The 19,663-nt window shown below is 38.9% G+C and overlaps 1 protein-coding gene across 1 annotated transcript in view; it reads right to left on the bottom strand.

Moving 5' to 3' along the window:
• The window catches only part of SYNJ2BP (synaptojanin 2 binding protein), a 37,901-nt gene that overhangs the window by 6,249 nt on the left and 11,989 nt on the right, over positions 1–19,663 (bottom strand). Inside the window, exons 2-3 of the mRNA XM_049612561.1 lie at positions 10,455–10,591; positions 451–546 (exon numbers count right to left, since the gene is read on the bottom strand). Of these exons, the coding sequence (XP_049468518.1) occupies positions 451–546; positions 10,455–10,591 (233 nt within the window). The remainder of the gene's footprint in view (positions 1–450; positions 547–10,454; positions 10,592–19,663) is intronic.

Raw genomic sequence — 19,663 nt, 5'->3', positions numbered from 1 at the left:
CCCTTTGAGCATTATAGCTTTGGTCAACAGTGTCATCAAGATGGTAAGAAATGGGGTTCATGGTGGTGATAGGGAAAAGCACATAGTGGGTATCAGAAAATCCACCATCTTTCGTTTACACTTTGAGTTTCCTTAATAAGTATGTTCAAGGGCAGACACAGGCTTCCCTCCCTACTAAAAATAAAACTGATGCTGGTTGTATTTTTCCCCATTTATTTAAATTTTGTTGTCACGCTTTATATTTAAGGCACGTCACCTTGAAGCCAGGACCTAGGCTGCAAGCGTACTGTTTGAATTTCCTTTCATGATAAGCAGAAGTCCCCTGCCTGTGCCAGACAAGCTCTTTAAAAAAGTGAGAATGGGAGGGGGAAAAAAAGCCAAACGCACTACCGAAGAGGCTTTATTCCCACAAAACCTGGTGCCAGCTTGCTGGCTGCAAATAACACCTACCCTGTGCTGTACTCTTAGGGACACAGCATAGCCTGCGTTACGAAAGAGGTCTACAGCATCCTGGTGCAGCAAGTTCTTTAGGTCTTGGCCATTTACCTGTCAAAAACAGCAAGAAAAGTAGTAAGAGAGGGAGAATGTGAATTCTCTTAAGTCAAAGATTTACATTCATGTGACTGGACATTTAAAAAACTACAGAGCAAATTCCAAGGGCTAGGAGAATGGGAATGTTACGTAGAACACAGAGTAACTTTTGTCATTTTTAAAGCTGTGTTTTCCTAGAACTGAGGTTCCATGGGCCATTTGAAGAGCACCGAGGTTAAAAAAAAAAGTCTCTCCTTCACCTTAGCTCTTACTGCCTGTCTCATTTTGACAGTTGGGTTTCTGTTACAGTATTTGTGTGTCTTCCATGAGCATCAGCCTGCTTCCCTACAGCCGACATGGTCTTCCGAGTTATCCTCTATCCTTTATATTCCTAATCCTTGGCATTGCCAGCATCAACTCCAGAAATATAACTTGATGAAACTCTACAAATGTAACTCTACGAAACAAACCTACTAGCCCATTTTATTGGTCTTGTTCAATTGTGAACAATTTCCCTTGATTCCATGAATACTCCCATCCTTCTCCAATTTAATAATTTTACACTATTTCTTTGATGATATAAAGTCCTAAAAAATGTTTCAGTGTAGGTCAGTCCTACCATTTAGAGGTGAGAGGTGACCGGTGGTAGTAATACCTTTTAGCGTCAGGAGTGACAGTGTCCACAAGTGACATCTATCCTATGCTGTACTCAGTGACACAGCATAGCCCACTCTATGCAAGATTTACACATCTTTGGTACATGTTGGTGTCCGCAACAGCAACAGCACCAAGAACACTTAATGTATTTACTTGGTAGGTTCTGTGCTGTATGCTTCACATATACTACGTAATGTACTTTTCACAATAATCCTATGAGGTAGATACCATTTTTATCTTGTCTTCACAATGAAGAAACTCTACCCTAAGTCATAGTAGGTATAGGAGCTAGGGCTAGTGTTTTTAAATACTGGAAGGTTAAAGTGCCCTTGCAATTTACTGTTCCTTCTGTGCTATTATTCTTCCACCTTGACTATTCTTTTTTTGTTCATTTATTTTGAGAGAGAGAGAGACAGAGAGATAGCACTAGTAGGGGAGGGGCAGAGAGAGAGAGAGGGAGAGAGAGAATCCCAAGCAGGCTCCGTGCTGTCAGCAAGGAGCCTGATGTGAGCCTTGATCCCATTAACCATGAGATCATGACCTGAGCTGAAATCAAGAGTTGGACACTTAACCAACTATTCTCTAATTATTGTCAGCTGAAGCTCAAGCCACTGACTTATTCAAGCCTCTCATCTCGTTACTATCTTCCTTCTCCAAGAGGTTCTCCATATAATCCCCTGCCAATGCCCTTGGTGAATTAATCTAACTAACAACACTTTGGTGTTACAGACTGTCTACCTTTCCATATTAACAGTTTCCTGCTCTATTCCACTTTAGTCACCAACTGGCATATGCCTTTGACTTCAGCAATGGGCATGCTTCAGCTCCAATATCTCAAACTCCCGGACCACAATTTATACTCCTTTCACACTTCATATTCCTCTACTCCATGTGCTCATTATCCTCATCAAAATCTTTTAACCTTTTTAGGCTTTACTTGCATCCTTACCCATCTAGGAGTTCTTGCTGTTACTTCAACAAAGCACTTGGTAAACTATTCGAATCCCTAGCCCCTATGATCTTCTGCCATCTTTTCAGACCTGTACAACACACTGCATTTACTTTCCTTGTCCTGAGTTTAATGTTCCTGGGGAAAAATACACACACACACTTTCCAGCACAGATCCATGCTGGCTGACACTTGCTATATCCTTATGACCTCTCTACTAACCTGGTGAAATCCCTAATGAATTCCCAGTGGCAGCTGTTCCAGACCATTCCTACCATCAAACCCCAACTCCAACCCCATCTCTTCTCTCTGCAGATTCCTTTGCCTTATCTTTCTTGAGAATATGGATAACTTTCCACACTCTCTCCATTTTCTTTCCACCTAGTTCCAAGTTTCATGACAGCCTCCCACTGCTGCTTTGCCCTTCTTTCTGAATTAGATGTTTCCTTTACCAAGGCTAAGCTACTCCCTAGTGCTCTTGGTCATATCCCTTCTAGCCTTCTTATAGAACTTAAGTGGTCCCTTGCTCCTCTTGATTCCTTTATTATTGCTCTTGGCTCCTTCTCAACTAAAATTATCCTCATTTACACAGAAAACAATATAAATATTTCTTGAACTCACTATCACCCTCTTCCCATCTTTTCTCCTCTTCCTTTCATAGCAAACTTTGTTTGAAAGCACTATCCTCCACTTCTTCAGCAGCCATTCGCTCTTTATTCCCTGGTACTCTCGTAATATAAGGTGGGAGGAAAGCATATGCTGTCCTGCAGCTCAGCAGTGACTTCCCATTACCAAATCCTACAGCCCTTCCTGTCTTCAGACCTCCTCCCTTTTGCAGTTCTCTCCAATCTCAGCTTATGCATATGTAGCTCTCCTAGTTCTTGAATGATTCCTTTCCTGATGCCTCTTCCCTTCCTTCCTCTTTAAGGCAAGTAAATATTCCTCCATGTCAGTAGTCCTGTCTTCTGAACTTCTCTGCCATGATGACCTTTCACAATTTCACCTGTAATCTGCAACACAACTCCCAAATGTTTATCCTTATTTCTACTTCTGGATTTGCCAGTTTCTTGTTGGGTGCCTGAACCCAAATATTCTGTTAGATCCCAATCAATATATCCAACGCCTCCTTTTTTACTTCCCACAAAACCAGACTATCCCAACTTCCTTCTTTTTGCTACTACCATTCCTTCAGACTAAAACTCTGATAATATTTTTAAACTCCATTCTTTGTCAATCTTCACATACAACAGACTGTCAAATCCTATAGCCTAACATAGTATAATTCCTCATACATGATTTTCTTTGAATTGCCTCTCTCTTTAGGCTGTGGATGCTTTCAGATGAACTATCATGATCACCTTCTCTCTGATTCACTTTCCTCTAGGCCCTCCCCCACTCTAACCTATTCAAACACTATGTCTCCAGATCAATCCTCCTAAAGTACAATCCTATGTATACCACTTTACTGCTTAAAAACAAAAACAAAACTGGAGGCAGGGAGAATGCCTGATTTTTCATTCTGGTATGCAAAGTCCTCCAGGAAATGGCTCCAACCCACATTCCCAGTTTAATCTCATGTTATTCCTTTTCATAACTGTGCTCTAAGTCACATAACTCACTGTCCCTAGGACATAAAACATATATTCTTACCTTCATACCTGTGCCCTAGCTATTTCCACCATCTGAATACACTTCCCTTTTTAAAAATTCTATGTATCTAACAAGATCAGTCCTGCTATCTATAGTGTAGAAGTGAATATAGTTTTCTAGTTGATGGACTTTGATTTCATGCTACAAAGCCACCTTCTGATTAGGTGTTTTTTTTTTTTCGTTTTTTTTTTTTTTTTGGTAGCCATGCCACAGGGAAAGAACTTCAGGAGTCCTAGAACCATCACAATGAATTCTCAACAACTCAACTTTCCAGTTAATTCCTGGGGGAGAGAATAGGTGTGAGACTGCTGATTATACTGAGAAGGCTCCTGTAACTAATCTACCCCATGTGATAACTGTATTTTTCATTGTAAGGAAATAAGTGTTTTCTCTTAGAGACAAATAATGAAGCAGTCATGTCAACAAATGCCAAAGATACCAGAGCTCAATATGAGAGCCAAGTTTCATAGTGACATGAATGCAAGTGGGAGAACTGAGTCACTATATGACATGCGATGGCAGGAGTACTGAGGTCAAAGTCATCTTTGCAATCACAGCCAACACTAATTGCTAGGAATCACTGCATATTTATCATCATGTCTGGAGAGGTCTCTTCATTTTACATGTACTAACCTATTTAGTCTTCGCGATGATCCCATGAGTTAGGAACCCCCCATGTTATAGATGAAAAACTTGAAAGGCTATGCAGCTTGTCCACAGGCATAAAGAATGGAAGCAGCAAAGCCAGGACTCAAATAGCCTGGCCGCAAAACCTTCACTTTAAAATGCAAAACCATACGGTTGCCTGGATGGCTCAGTTGGTTAAGCAGCCCACTTTGGCTCAGGTCATGATCTCGCAAGTTCGTGGGTTCAAGCCCCGCATTGGGCTCTGTGCTGACAGCTCAGAGTCTGGAGCCTGCTTTGGATTCTGTGTCTCCCTCTCTCTCTTTCTCTGCCCCTCCCCCACTCCTGCTCGCTCAAAAATAAAAAAACAACAACACAAAACCATAGAAATTTACATTGTAAATAAGGATTTTATTTCAGGAAATATCACTATCCATCATATTGGTGTTGTTCATTGAATTTTTACTGGTTTTACAGTTTCATTTGTTTCAAATGTTATACATTTAAAAAATTTTAGTTGTATAAAATATAAGTTGTTTATATATTTTTATTCATGTGCATATATTGAAGCAGCATTAAAATTTAAGAAGCTAAAATTTAGTCAAGTGCCACTTCATTGACAAGACCTTTCTAAAGAATTCTAGTAGATGTGAGTGATTTACTTTTCTGTATCTCCATACTATTTAGTGATCTTAAAGCTCAAAGTGAACTCTGTCCTATATTACATCACTTTACATTGTACTGTAAATAACCTGGAAAGGCTGTGTTGCAAAACTCATCATTATAACTCCTGTTATATCTAAAGAGTACTTTGAACAACACTTGATTAGAATAAATGTTACGTGATCTCCTGAGGTTTGCTCATAGACTGCACCCTGCAAGAGCCCGACTGACCTATTATCAGTATTATACAATGCTGAAAGGCCTGGACTCTGACAGCAGCTTTATCTGCCAGTGACTCAGTGTGTAACCTTGGTCCTCACCTGAGCCTCCTTCTGCCAATGGGGAAGAAAGACATTGGTAATATCAGGCAAAAGAAGGTGCTAGACAGGACACAGGCCAATTATACCAATTCTGCCTTTCAACTCTCCTAGTTAAGCCTAAAGGTATTCTAATATAAAAGGACACTTAACTCTAATTACTTAAAAAACCAAAACAAAACCCACGGGGGCCCCTGGGTGGCTCAGTTAGTTAAGCGTCTGACTCTTGATTTTGGCTCACGTCATGGTCTCGTGGTTTCGTGGTTTCGAGGCCCACTCTGTGCACTGACTGCATATGGAGCCTGCTTAGGATTCTCCTCTCTCCACCCCTCCTCTGCTTGTACTCTCTCTGCCTCTCTCAAAATAAATAAATAAACTAAAAACAAAAAACAAAAACAAAAAAACAAACAAGAGGCTTTTAGACATTCCAAGGGAATTTCTTTTTTAAACCATTTCTTATCCTCAAGGTAAAACAGCCCCATAAAACAAATCATGATTCTTTGTCTCATGACAAGGCCACCTCTAATCCAAAGCCAAACTGGCTGTCCAAAATCTGCCTCCTCTAAGCATTTTTAGATTCTACCTCATACTAACCACCAAGTTCTGTAGATTTTACCCCTAAATGTACGTGGAGCTCACTCTTTGTCACCACCCATACTAATAAATGGAGGTTCTCGATATGTGATCCCAGAACCAGCAGCATTAGCATTCACTTGGGAACTTAAAAGCAATCCATGCTGTCACAAGCCATCCACGTGATTCTGAGTTTGAGTTAATTCTAATCTAAACTAACTGAAACAAACTTTAGTGGTCTCTACATCCAGCCTACTTACCCTATTTAATACATATGCTGTGCATACACAGATTTCATCAGTGATTTTCCATTTACCAAAGTAGTGATTTTCAAATATGAGTCTATTGACCCATCACAGAAGATAGTGAGGTCAATCCAGTGGGTCAAGAGCAGTATTTAACTTAAAAAAAGTGAAATTAGAAGAAAACATAACAGAATGTATCACATATAGAAGAGATATTATTTTCTTAAACTTTGCTTCAATTATGTCTGTATGCATGTGCATGTGTGTGTATTACCTACTATAGGTCATAACGTGAAACGTTTCAATAACACTTGCCTACAGTAATGCCTCTCAAAATTTATTCACATTTTTTATTCATACCCGAGGGATCGTGTTATAATGAAGATTTTGATTCCAGTAAGTCTGGGAGGGTTTCTGAGACTGCATTTCTAATAAGATCGCAAGTAATGGCCAGATGGTCCGTGGATCTCACTTTTAGTACCAAGCTACTCAACCAAGAAACCTAGAACATTGCTAAACTTGCTACTTCAGCTTCCTTAACTCATGGCATAGTTTTATTGAACTTGAGATATGGCAGATTTGCAACATGCTAGAAAATTTTGCTGACTGAATGTTCGGAGAACTGTAATGGTGGTGTTCTAGTTAACATATAGGGAAACATACATGTTTTTCCCTTTAACTATAGTTGTTAGCAGTCTTCAAAATGGAGTTTCCTATTTTCTGTCTTAGGAAATTAATAAACTGAGTTAAATTTAGTTTTCTTTGATGATTAACAATTTTGAATAGCCTGAAAAAAATTTTTTGAATTGCCTCAAGAGCTCTAACTATAGAATAATATCAATATACATGTATAAAATGTAGAGAAGAAATGGACTCAATTTAATAAGCACTGACTTCTGATTATACTCTGGATATTTTAATTTCTCGCCAAGATCCTGAAATGAACTCTTTCAGTCACCAAATTAAGAATTATATTTGACAAGAACAAGAAATGGAGCTGACTAGTGGCCCAATCTGTGTGTACCATTTTGTTATACAAGGGGTTTGGTCAAAATGGAATATTCATCTATTCAATGCAAAACTCAGCCACATCACCTTGAGCTCCTGAGCTTCATAAAAATGTAGAGTTGGCTGAGGACTGACTATTCTTGACTATCCACCTCCCTTCATTGAGGCAGACACACAAGGAAAATAAACCTAGGCAGTTTAATTTTTTTTTCAGAAAAATAAAATTTCCCCAGGTTCCCTGGTAACCTATACAAATATTAAATCACCTCACTATCACATGCACAAAATAAACTTTGGTGAGGAATCTCCATCTCCAGCCCTCATGTCAACCTCAGCTCTATTCCATCGGTAATATCTGTTTTTGTTTCATGGTGGTCAGATGCAATAGGGCCTTAAATTGCACGGTAAGTCATGCAGTTATTTAATATTCCTTGAAAAACATGGGCATAATCTGGGGAGAAATGGAAAGACTGAATTGTCAATAATAATTCACAGGAAACCTAGATCCCTTAATGATACTTCTATTAGTTATCCAAAATGAATGTGCTAAGGAAGTAACTCCAAAGCCAGTAATCGAGTACTTAAGTACATCAAAGGGATAAAGTGAGTTACAGAGGAGACATAACCATTTAGTGGTTAATGCCTAACAAGTTAACCTAAGGACAGAAAGGGGATAAGATGGTGAGGCAACAGAAGCTTATTTCTTAAGGAACAGGGTCTAGAAAGAAGAATTTTGGAGCAAACTCCTGGAAGGGAAACTGGAGTCAAATAAGATAGCCCCAGAAAGAATAGAGAAGGGTGCCTGGGTGGCTCAGTCGGCTAAGTGTCCAACTTCAGCTCAGGTCATGAGTTTGTGAGATCAAGCCCTGTGTCAGGCTCTATGCTGACAGCTCAGAGCCTGGAGCCTGCTTCGGAGTCTATGTCTCCCTCTCTCTGCCCCTCTCCCGCTCACGTTCTGTCTCTCTTTCTCTCAAAAATTAACATAAAGAAATTTAAAAAAAGAAAAAAGAATGGAGAGAATATACTGGCCTTGTCCTCCTGTACATGCTTTTTCTCTTTCTCAGCTTTCCTTTATTTCTCTCCATATCTGTCTTAAAATTTTGCCTTTTCTTTGCTGGGCATTTCCTCCCTCTTTTCTTTGCCATGTCTTAACTGGCCAAAACATAAACCTGAATCATTCTTTGTTATGTGTCTTACAGATATTTGTTTAATACTTAATATCTTTTATAGATCTTTGTAATATTTCTCATATTTCTTTTTCTTTGATAAAGTAAAATCCTCCTTGCTATAAATTTTATTTTATTTTATTTTTTAAAATTTTTTTTTAATGTTTATTTATTTTTGAGACAGAGAGAGACAGAGCATGAACAGGGGAGGGGCAGAGAGAGAGGGAGACACAGAATCGGAAGCAGCCTCCAGGCTCTGAGCCATCAGCCCAGAGCCCGATGTGGGGCTCGAACTCACGGGCCGCGAGATCGTGACCTGAGCCTAAGTCGGACGCTCAACCGACTGAGCCACCCAGGCGCCCCATCCTTGCTATAAATTTTAAAAAGAAGCGAGTTGAGTTTTTTCGACATCTACTTTTTCTTTTCATGGACATTTATCTCCTACCATACCCTTTTAAAAAACTCGAACGGACCTTCCAGTAATTTCTTTTCTCTGTGAGGCAATGGCCCACATAAGTAAGGCCCCTCATCTCAGCTTATGTCTAATAAATTCTCTCATAGTGAGCTTTATGTCCTTCTTTCCCCTAATTCTATCCCTTATATTCAGTTTTTATATGAAACCATACATAAAATCTATTAATTCACATGCAACTTTCTGTTTAGGAGAACTAGTCTGAGCTCCTCATTTACCTCTTAGGAAGCAGTACAGTATACTGATTAAGAGTAAAGGCTCCAAATTCAGACAGACCAGTTTTAGCCCTCTGCCACCTACTAGCTGTGTGACCTTGGGCAAGCGGCTTGACTTCACTAAGAACTCAGCTTCTTTAGCAGCAAAATAGTCATAATAAACGTACCCACCTCGTAGGATTACCACAATATTAAACAAATTTAAAGTTCTCAGCATATTGCTCAGCATATGGTGCTCAAAAACTAACCATTCTCATTCTTCAATAATCTATCTTTTACCAAACTTTTTTGAATAACATGGTTGTCCTCTTAACCCCTATACTTTTCAAATGCAACCCAGGCCCCAGTTTCCTGGAGACAATGTGGTAAATGGTACTTTAAAATGCATAGTTTCTAACTACATGCTATACCTTTAACAACTCACTCTCAAATTTTCCTTAATGTACCATTCAAGCTGATTTCATGTTTTTAGGACATCTTTCTCCAGGGGGCCACAGGAAATAATCTGCTTGTAAGCTTCTCAGGATCGTTTTGGGATAAAGGTATTTATCACTGTACCTCTCAAATTAATAAACAGGATCTAGCAGCTCAATGGACTGAAAAGAGGCAAAACAGTTGGTGAGAAGGACGAAAATAGGATGTTACCATCCATGACACTGTATTTATATTTTGGATCAGCCAACCTTTCTGGGCTTGCCTGGATTTCTCAACCTGTTCATCTGTTAAATATATATTGAGCATTGTGCAAGGATACAAAAAATTTAAAAAGATCCAGTCCCTGCCCTTGAGGAACTTCTAGAACATTAAAAAAACAAAAACAAAAAACTAATGCTTACCATGTAGTGTCTTATTACAAAATATATAGCAGAGTGAAATGGGAGCACAGTGGACACATATCCAAATGAGAATGCATTCCAATTTCCAATTCTTAATAACAGGTGAGAAAGGATCTGAGTCTAAAAAGGACACTTTAATTCCTACCTTCCTTTTTTGTCTCTTTGGAGTAAAGGAAGACACACATTAGTGTTTCAATTAACAAAAGGGAGGTGATAAAGTATAACTGAAGAAAGACAACAATTATGGGTTTTAAGTCCTTTTCCCCCATATCGGTCCCTCACCCTCCCTGTTCCCTGTTTTTTGAACTTGGGTAAGTAGCTTCATATTCTGGACTTATAGGCCTTGCTATCAAGTGAGGTATTATCCTCCTTGCTCCATGGCAGGGCTGGAAAAGGTGACTGATCAAGGTCCCTCCCACCGAATTCTACAATCCAGAAATTTCCAGATCCAAAAAGGCAGGCAGAAATCTTCCCAAAGAAGGGGCCAAGGGTAAGAACTGGGGTCTAGGGAGCAAGGAACAGCGAAGGAGGCCGAAGCCAGTTCTCACCGAGAGGATCTTATCACCCTCCTGGAGCCGCCCATCCAGGGCCGCAGCCCCATTCTCTTTGATGCGGCTGACGTAGATGCCACTGTCGTTGGAGACATACTGCTGATCTGTCCCACCGACGATGTTGAAGCCCAGCCCTGAGAAAATCATGGAGGAGTTGTGAAGGAGAGAGTGGCGAAGAAGAAAGGGATTAGAGAAGAAGAGGAAAAAGAAAGAGGAAAGGCCTAGTGGGGAGGGGAGGCTGGCGAGTCAACTGTGACGTAACTAGTCAATAGACCCAGGCAAGGTCAATGAAAAGTATCATCAACAGAGGTCAACAGTACCCAGAGTTGCCCACTTAGACCAGGCTAGACTAAAAATACAAACAGGGTAATCAACATAGTTTGTTGAGTATGAAAAGAAAAATCTATATTAAACTCAATGAAAGAATAATGGTGATTCTTGTAAGATGTGCTTCTGTTCACATCTGATTTTGATTCTGCTGGTGGCTTTCAGAGGACCCAATTCTCAACTTTCTCGATATTAATGTAACAGGGTAAGCAGTGTTCATGAGAAGAAGCCATGCATTTAACTAATTAGCAAATGAGCTATTTTTTTTAATACTTATTTAAAGTAATCTCTACACACAAAGTGGGGCCTGAACTCACAACCCAGAGATAAAGCATTGTGCATGTTGTTCTGACTGAGCCAGCCAGGTGCCCTGAACTATTTTCAATTTAGTGGAGGAGAGATTCCTAACCAAACCTTCCCCTTCATACTTCTCTTCTCCCAACCTTCAGGACAATTTGTGTATGGAGGTGTTTTGGAGGAAATGGTCTTAGGAGTTTCATTTTTTCTTCTACTTAGCATGAAGGGCAGTAGTGTCAGGAACTAGGGAGGTGACTGAAGCTTCATGATGGGACTAAATCACCAAATTCACTCTTGTTTCCTTTTCTACTTTCAGTGCAAACAACTACATATTCAGGTAGTTTGCCAAGTTTTATCCACTGTAGAGAACAGACTACCCACTGATTAGCAACTCTCCATCTTGCCCCTCACCCTCACCCCTGGCAACTACCCTTTGATTCTTTGCTTCTGTGAGTCATTTTTTTTTTTATTTTATTATTTTTTTAATTATCTTCACCTATTTATTTTGATTTTAGAAACGTAGCGACTGGAAAGTTTTATTTTTTTTTTTATTTTATTTTTTTAAACGTTTATTTATTTTTGAGACAGAGAGAGACAGAGCATGAACAGGGGAGGGGCAGAGAGAGAGAGAGACACAGAATCCGAAGCAGGCTCCAGGCTCTGAGCCATCAGCCCAGAGCCCGACGCGGGGCTCGAACTCACGGACCGCGAGATCGTGACCTGAGCTGAAGTCAGACGCTCAACCGACTGAGCCACCCAGGCGCCCCTCTGTGAGTCATTTAAATAGGTATAAAATTTCAGTTATGCAAGATGAGTAAGTTCTAGAGATCTGAGGTACAACATGGTGCCTACAGATAATAACAGTGTTACCGTACTCTTAAAAATCAGTTAAGAGAGTAGGTCTCATCTGACCACCAAAGTATCATTTCCATGGACCCACCACTCAGCTGTTGGAAGAATTTCACTTTACAAAACCACTTTTATAAAGGAAAGAAAAGGAAAAGAAAGAATATAAAAGAAAAGGAAAGAACCTCCTGGGGTTTTCTTTACGTCAGATACTGTAGAATTCATAGCCACAGTGAAAAGAGAAAAGGGTTTGGAAACAATGAAAAAACAAAAGTCTGGTGGCACGATTAGAAGGAATGGCCGTAATCACTAGCTTACTATTGGTTTCAACAGAAAAGATACTTAAGGAGACATACGTGGGCTTTCTTAAAAATTCTCGCCATTGATAGGATGAAAGCTTCCATGTAAAGCTCACAGTGTTAACACAAGTACTAGCAAATCAATCTGTGAGTGAAAGAAACACATGGCCAAAAGGAGAGAAGCAGCAGGAAACATCTCATTTACATAGCATACCTTGTGCACAGAGTCTCTGCAGGTAGAGAATGAAAAGGATTTAAGATACATGATAGAAAGCTACTTCTAGAAGATGACTATTTCAACTTCCTTGAAGGGTAGGGTATGAAAACTTAAGTTATTAAATGGTTTTTCTTAGAACACTCTTAATTTGTTTCATAGTGGGTGGGAGGTACTGGAAAGGGGATGGTGGGTAGTTATAACTATGAGAAAGGGGACGGTGGGTAGTTATGAGAGAAGACAGAAAGGTAGGTGAAGCCTGATTGTTGAAGGCTTTGAAACCACTTCAAAACTGTGACTGGTTTGAGCAAGGTGGCTAAGGACAACCAGCCTCTCACAATACTAGCACAAACTATTTGGAGCAAATCTTTCAAATCTAACATCTTTACTAAACACAATAGATGACTGGGGATTTGGGGAATAGGAAGCATGTGTTAAGCAGCCTAATGCAATATAATTGTTAGAAAGAGGCAGGAATTTGCTACTGTTATTCAAAGCTACAGAAGAGTGCCTAAAAAAAGGAGAGTGGGAGAAATCTAATCGAAATTTTCTATGAACACGTAAGTACAGTCTACTCTCACCCAGAAGTCACACTTCAATGGCATGTTTCTAAGCGATCGCTAGGTCAGTTGTAAATGCACTACGCCATTTAGCATGAAAACTCTGAGGCTGGCAGGAAGTCTCTTTCTTCATTAAGAGCATTTACAGAACTGAACTCACCCATAATTCGAAGCATTGCTGAAATAAAATGGGAGTCACCAAAGCACTGGGCAGCAGTACTACCAATTCAAACCTGGGCCCTACATTAATCCCCAAGTCATCTGTTCATTAAAAATCCCCGATCATTGACTATGCGTCAGGCACGGTGTTATGTTCTGAGGAAGACATAAAGCTAAACTGGATAGTCCCTGCTTTAACCACAAACAGAAATTTACCCTCTTGCCTGTCCCTTTTAGATTGTGCAGAGGCTAATTAGAGGCAGAACACCTGGTCATAAATTCAACTCCATAACTTATCACATGTGTGGACTTACTAAGTCAGTGTACCTCTAATCCTCAGTTTCCTTTTCTGTAACATAAGGATTACAAGTTCTGCCCTCTCTACCTCAAAAGGTAATTGCTAGGGTCTAATAACATCAAATCTGAAAAAATCCTTCATTATCTACAAAGTAGTTACTGTAAGAGCAGTTGTCAATAAACAGTGGTGCCTGCTACAGCCCAAACTGGACAGTTTGATGGAAAAAAGATTAAAAAAGACACAGTACAAATGTGGAAAGTCCTAAAATATAAGAAGACAGATAAAAAGTCCACCCAACTATTAGAACAAGACTGGTTTGGAACTCAAACTTATTGAAATTAAGTATATCTATGGTGACCCAGACATCCCCATCATGAAGAGTTTCTAGCAAGGGTGGCATTTAAAATACACAACAGTCAGTCCAGCACATGTACCAATCAATTGCAACAGATGTCAGCTAGAAACAACCAGAAGGAGAAGGGCTCTCCCAGTATATATCTGCTGATTACCAACTGTGTCTCAGGAAAATCTTCCATAAATAGGGTAGACCACCGATCCTAGTTTGTCTGGGAGTCTTGATGAATACCTGTTATAATTAAAATAGTCCCCTTCAACTTAAAAAGCATCTCATTTTGGACCACTGTGATCATCCTATCTATAAAGGATAATGTAAAAATGTTAACTGCAGCATGTTTTGTGGTAGGGTAAAACTGATGGTAATTTAGATGTCTATACTTTAGGGAACTGATAACTAAAATATAGTTAAAAGTCAGAAGCACTAAGTAATCATATCTAAGGTAACAGGGTTTTAAAATGTAATGTTGGTTATTAATAGCCCAATATCTTCTTATAAATTAGAAACCCATGCACACAAAACAGTATTACCTACTTACAAAAATGCATGTATATATAGGGGCACCTGGGTGGCTCAGTTGGTTAAGCATCTGACTCTCGATTTCAGCTCAGGTCATGATTTCACGGTTCATGAGATCGAGCCTCAAGTCGGACTCTGCCCTGACAATGCAAAGCCTTCTTGGGATTCTCTCTTTCCTTCTCTCTCTCTCTCAAAATAAATAAATATTTTTTAAAAAACACAAAAGACAAAAGTACATGTATTGTTAAAGACATGTAAAGACACGTTAGAATGGGTACCTATGGGGGAAAGGGTACAAGATGAAGTTTAGGGATAAAGGACAAAAATAAAACCAGAGAGGGACCTTGCATTTACTGATGATGACAATGTGTTATGGACCTAAAGGATACAATTAATTCAGCTCTCAGCATCTATAATCCAAAAGGTGCTGAGGGAGAGGAAAAAAGAAAAAGACTAGGACTCAATGGCTTTTTAAAAAGTGAGTGAATGAAGAAGTATTACATAGTGAACTCGGGTTATAATGTGCCAATCATTTTTTTTAAATGTGATAAGATTAAAATGCACTGCTTGGTCTCTAATTTGGAAAAGAAGTCTAAATGCAAGAAAGTAAAGATGGCATAAGAATTACACCACCGTAGGACTAGGAGAGAAAGAAAGTACATCTTGTATAGAAGCTTTGCAAAGTCAAACAAGAAATGCCTTCTTGTGGACACCCCCCAACCTGTCTCCAAGTCTGGACGTTGGGCTCATTTATGTATAAGAGCAGTAATAGTAGAAGCAACAGTTAATATTTACGGAGCATTTAATATGTACCAGCTACCATCCTATGCACTTTGCATACATTATCACATTTAATCTTCTCAACAAACAGGTGAAGTGATTATTACATTTTACAGATGAATTTGAAGATGAGGCATTAAGAGATTAAGTAATTTTGCAAAAGGTTAATCCGGATGTTTGATTCCAAAGTGTGAGTTTTAAATCATTTTGCCATACTCTATCGTTGTAGAAAATAGAAACAACTGCTTTAGGAAAAAAAATCTGCTAAGCAAGGCTGGCTATCTTGGGAGGCAACTTGTCTTTGGGCTGGCCGAACAAGCAATGTTGGAATAATGCTTGTAGAACAGTTCCCAACAGTAATATATTCCAGAGGAAGAACTGGTCATTCTGGAGTTCTGTCACTTTAATCTCGGTCCCTAGTGCTTACTTTCAGGCCAAAGAAAGAAAAGCCCTTCATTTATTTTAGATTCTTGTCTTTAAAATTTGTAAGTTATAAGGTAAAAAACAATGTTTAACCATATTGCTCTAGAAATAATTCTGGACATAATGAAAATGAAACAAAAGAGTCCATTAACACCAATGATGGTAGCCACTTCTTGAATTAGGGATACCAGATTAACAAACACCCTTATTTCCCTCACTATCAGCATGCAGGTTTTTGTTTTTTTTTTTTTTTTATCCCAAGATAATCTCACTAATTTTCCCTAGATGTCAATCAAACTCACTGTTTGTTTAGTGGTAAAATATATGTAACATAAAATTTAACTTTTTAGCCACTTTTTTAAAATGTTTATTTGTTTTTGAGAGGGAGAGAGAGACAGAAAGAACCAGAGAGACAGAATCCCAAGCAGGCTCCCCACTGTGAGCACAGAGCCCGACCCAGGGTTCGAACTCACAAACCATGAAATCATGACCTGAGCTGAAACTGAATGGATGCTTAACCAACTGAGCCACCCGGTGCCTCTAGCCATTAAAAAAATTTTTTTAAATAATATTTTAATGTTTATTTATATTTGAGAGAGACAGAGTGTGAACAGGGGAGGGGCAGAGAGAGAGGGAGACAGAATCTGAAGCAGGCTCCAGGCTCTGAGCTGTCAGCACAGAGCCCGATGCGGGGCTCGAGCCCACAAACTGCAAGATCATGACCTTAGCCAAAGTCGGACACTTAACTGGCTGAGCCACCCAGGCACCCCTAAAAAATTTTTTTAATGTTTATTTATTTTTGAGAGAAAGACACAGCACGACTGGGGGAGGGGCAGAGACAGGGAGACACAGAATCTGAAGCAGGCTCCAGGCTGTAAGCTGTCAGCACAAAGCCCAATGCATGGCTTGAACTCACAAACCATGAGATCATAAACTGAGACGAAGTCCAACACTTAACCAACTGAGCCACCCACGCGACCTACCACTAGCCATTTTTGAATGTATAATTAAATGGCATTAAGTACAGGCACAATGTTGTGCAACCATCACCACTATCCATATCCAGAACTTTCTCATCATACCAAACAAAAATTCTGTACCCATTAAACAGTAGTTCCTCCCCTTCACCTTGGTAACCTCTATTATACTTTAGGTCTCTAGGAGTTTGCATATTCTGTATACCTCATGTAAGTGGAATCATACAATATTTGTTCTTTGGCGACTTGCTTCTTTTTCATTTAGCATAGTATCTTCCAGGTTCATCCATGTTGTAACATGTATCAGAATTTCGTTCTTTTTAAAGGCTGAATAATATTCCATTGTATGTACATACCATATTTTGTGTATCTACTCATCTCTCAGGGGACATTTGGTTATTTCCACATTTTGGCTACTGTGAATAATGCTATGAACATTGGTGTACAAGTATCTATTTGAGTCCCTGCTTTCAATTCCTTTGGGCAATTATCTAGGAACTGAATTGCTGGATCACATAGCAATTTTTTAACAATCTGAGGGACTGCTCAAATGTTTCCCACAGTGGCTGCATCATTTAAGATTCCAAGAAGCAATGCGCAGGGTTCAAATTTCTCCATACCCTTGCCAATACTTATTTTTACTTGTCTTTTAGATAATAGTCATTCTAGTGGATGTGAAGTGGTATATCATTGTGATTTTGATTTGCACTTTCCTAAGGCTGTGATTTTGAATATCTTTTCATGAGTTTATTGCCCCACATGCATATCTTCTCTGGAGATCTTTCAAGTCCTTTGCTTATTCTGAATTGGTTTTGTTGTTGTTGAGTTATAAGAGTTCTTTATATACTGGATATTAATCCATTATCAGATATATGACTTGCAAATATCTTCTCTCATTCTGTGTTATCTCTAACTCTGTGTCTTTTGATGCACAAAATTTTTAATTTTGGCAAAACCCAATTTATTTTTTTCGCTGCCTGTACATTTTGTGTCATAGCCAAAAAAAAAAAAATCACCAAACTCAAAAATGTAAATATTTTCCCTATCTTTTAAAAGTTTTATAGTATTCACTTTGGGGGGGGGAGGGTGTAGGGGGACAGATAGTCTGCTCACTTGCTTATTTACTTATTTATAAGTTTTTATTTAAATTCCTGTTAGTAAACATACAGTGTAATATTAGTTTCAGGTGTGCAGTATATTCAACACTTCCATACAATACCCAGTGCTCATCACAACAAACGTACTTCTTAATCCCCATCACCTACTTAACCCATCCCCCGGCCCACCTCCTTTATGGTAACCCTCAGTTTGTTCTGTACAGTTAAGAGTCTGTTTCTTGGTTTGCCTCTCTCTCTTTTCCCTTTGCCCATTTGTTCTGTTTCTTAAACTTCACATACGAGTGAAATCATGTATTTGTCTTTCTCTGACTTATTTCACTTAGCATAATAGTCTCCAGCTCCATCCATGTTGTAAATGGCAAGATTTCATTCTTTTTTTTTATGGCTGAATAATATTCTATTGTGTAACATATATTCCAAATCTTCTTTATCCACTCATCAATCAATGGACAGTGTTAGCTCTTACATTTCGGTATCTGATGCACTTTTAATTTTTGTATGAGATGTAAGGCAAGAATCCAACTTCAGTGCTTTGCATTTGCAGATCCAGTTTTCCCAACACCATTTATTGGAAACTGTCCTTCCACACAACGAATGGTCTTGGCACCCTTTCCAAAATCATTTAACCGTATAGGAGAGGGTTTGTTTCGGCCCCCCCCCCCCCCCTATTCCACTGCTCTATATATCTGTCCTTATGTCAGGGCCACACTATTTGGAACACTGTAGCTTTGTAGTAAGGCTTGAAATCAGGAAGTTTTGAGTTCCCCAACTTCGCTTTTTCAAGATTGCTCTGGCTATTAGGGGTCCTTTGACATTTCATATGAATTGTAGAGTGTGGTTTTCTATTTCTACAAAAAGGCTGATTAGATTTTGACAAAGATTGCATTACTATACAGAATGCTTTGATAGTATTGTCTGTCATCTTAACCATATTAAGTCTTCCAGTCCATGAATGTGGAATGTATTTCTACTTATTCATGTCTTCATTTTTTTTTCAGCCAAAATTTGTAGTTTTCAATGTACAAATTATTGCCCCCTTGGTTAAACTCACAAGTGTTTTATTCTTTTTGATGCTACTGTAAATGGAATTATTTACTTAATTTCCTTTTCAGGTTGTTCACTGTTAATGTATAGAAACTAAACTGATTTTGTGTGTTGAGTGTGTATCCTGCAACTTTACTCAATTTGTTATAAACCCTAACAGGTATTGTTTGTAGAACATTTAGAGTTTACTACATGTAAGATCATTTCATCTGTGACTAGAGACAATTTTACTTCTTTCTTTCCAATTTGTATGCCTTTTCTTTCTTTTTCTTGTCTAGCCATTCTGGTTAGGTCTTTTAATACCATATTGAACAAAAGTGGTGAAAGCACACATCCTTGTCTTGTTCTTAATCTTAGCTTTCATGCTTACATAAGTGAGTATGTTGTCAGCTGTGGATTCTTCATACATTGCCATCATCATGCTGAGGAAGTTTCCTTCAATTCCTAGTTTGCTTTTAACATGGAAAAGTGTTGAATATCCTTAAATGTTTTTTCTGTATCTGCTGAGATGATCATGTGGGTTTTTTCCTTCATTCTATTAATATGTTGTATTACTTTGAAGGATTTTTCTTTTATTGAATCATCTTTGCATTCATGGAATAAACCCCATTTTGTCATGGCCTATATTCCTCTTAATATGTTCCTAAATTAAAACAATGTAGCTCTATGATCACCCTAGCGACCTACGTGAACCCAATTTCTGATCACAACCACAGGGAGCAGGACCCAAGCAGAACCAAGTTTATTTCTGGACTCTCTATCAAAATCAATCAACTGAGTTGATGAAATGGGGATTATAGTCTGGAGAGGGTGAGGTCGCTGGAAGCTGCAGGGCAAAGTTCTGGAAAGGAGGAAGGGAGGCAGAAAAAAAAAGAGATCCAGGTATCTTCATGAGTCTTTACGAAGTACTAGCCCATGCAGATGCTGAGTCAAACTCCAGAAGACTGGAAAAACAAAAACTAGGAAGTTGTATGCTGGATAATTCTCAGA

This window comes from Panthera uncia (assembly GCF_023721935.1).
Source record: "Panthera uncia isolate 11264 chromosome B3 unlocalized genomic scaffold, Puncia_PCG_1.0 HiC_scaffold_1, whole genome shotgun sequence".
NCBI classification, from domain to species: Eukaryota; Metazoa; Chordata; class Mammalia; order Carnivora; family Felidae; genus Panthera; species Panthera uncia.
The sequence above is the reverse complement of the archived record's forward strand: the minus strand, read 5'-3'. Positions and strand labels throughout refer to the sequence as shown.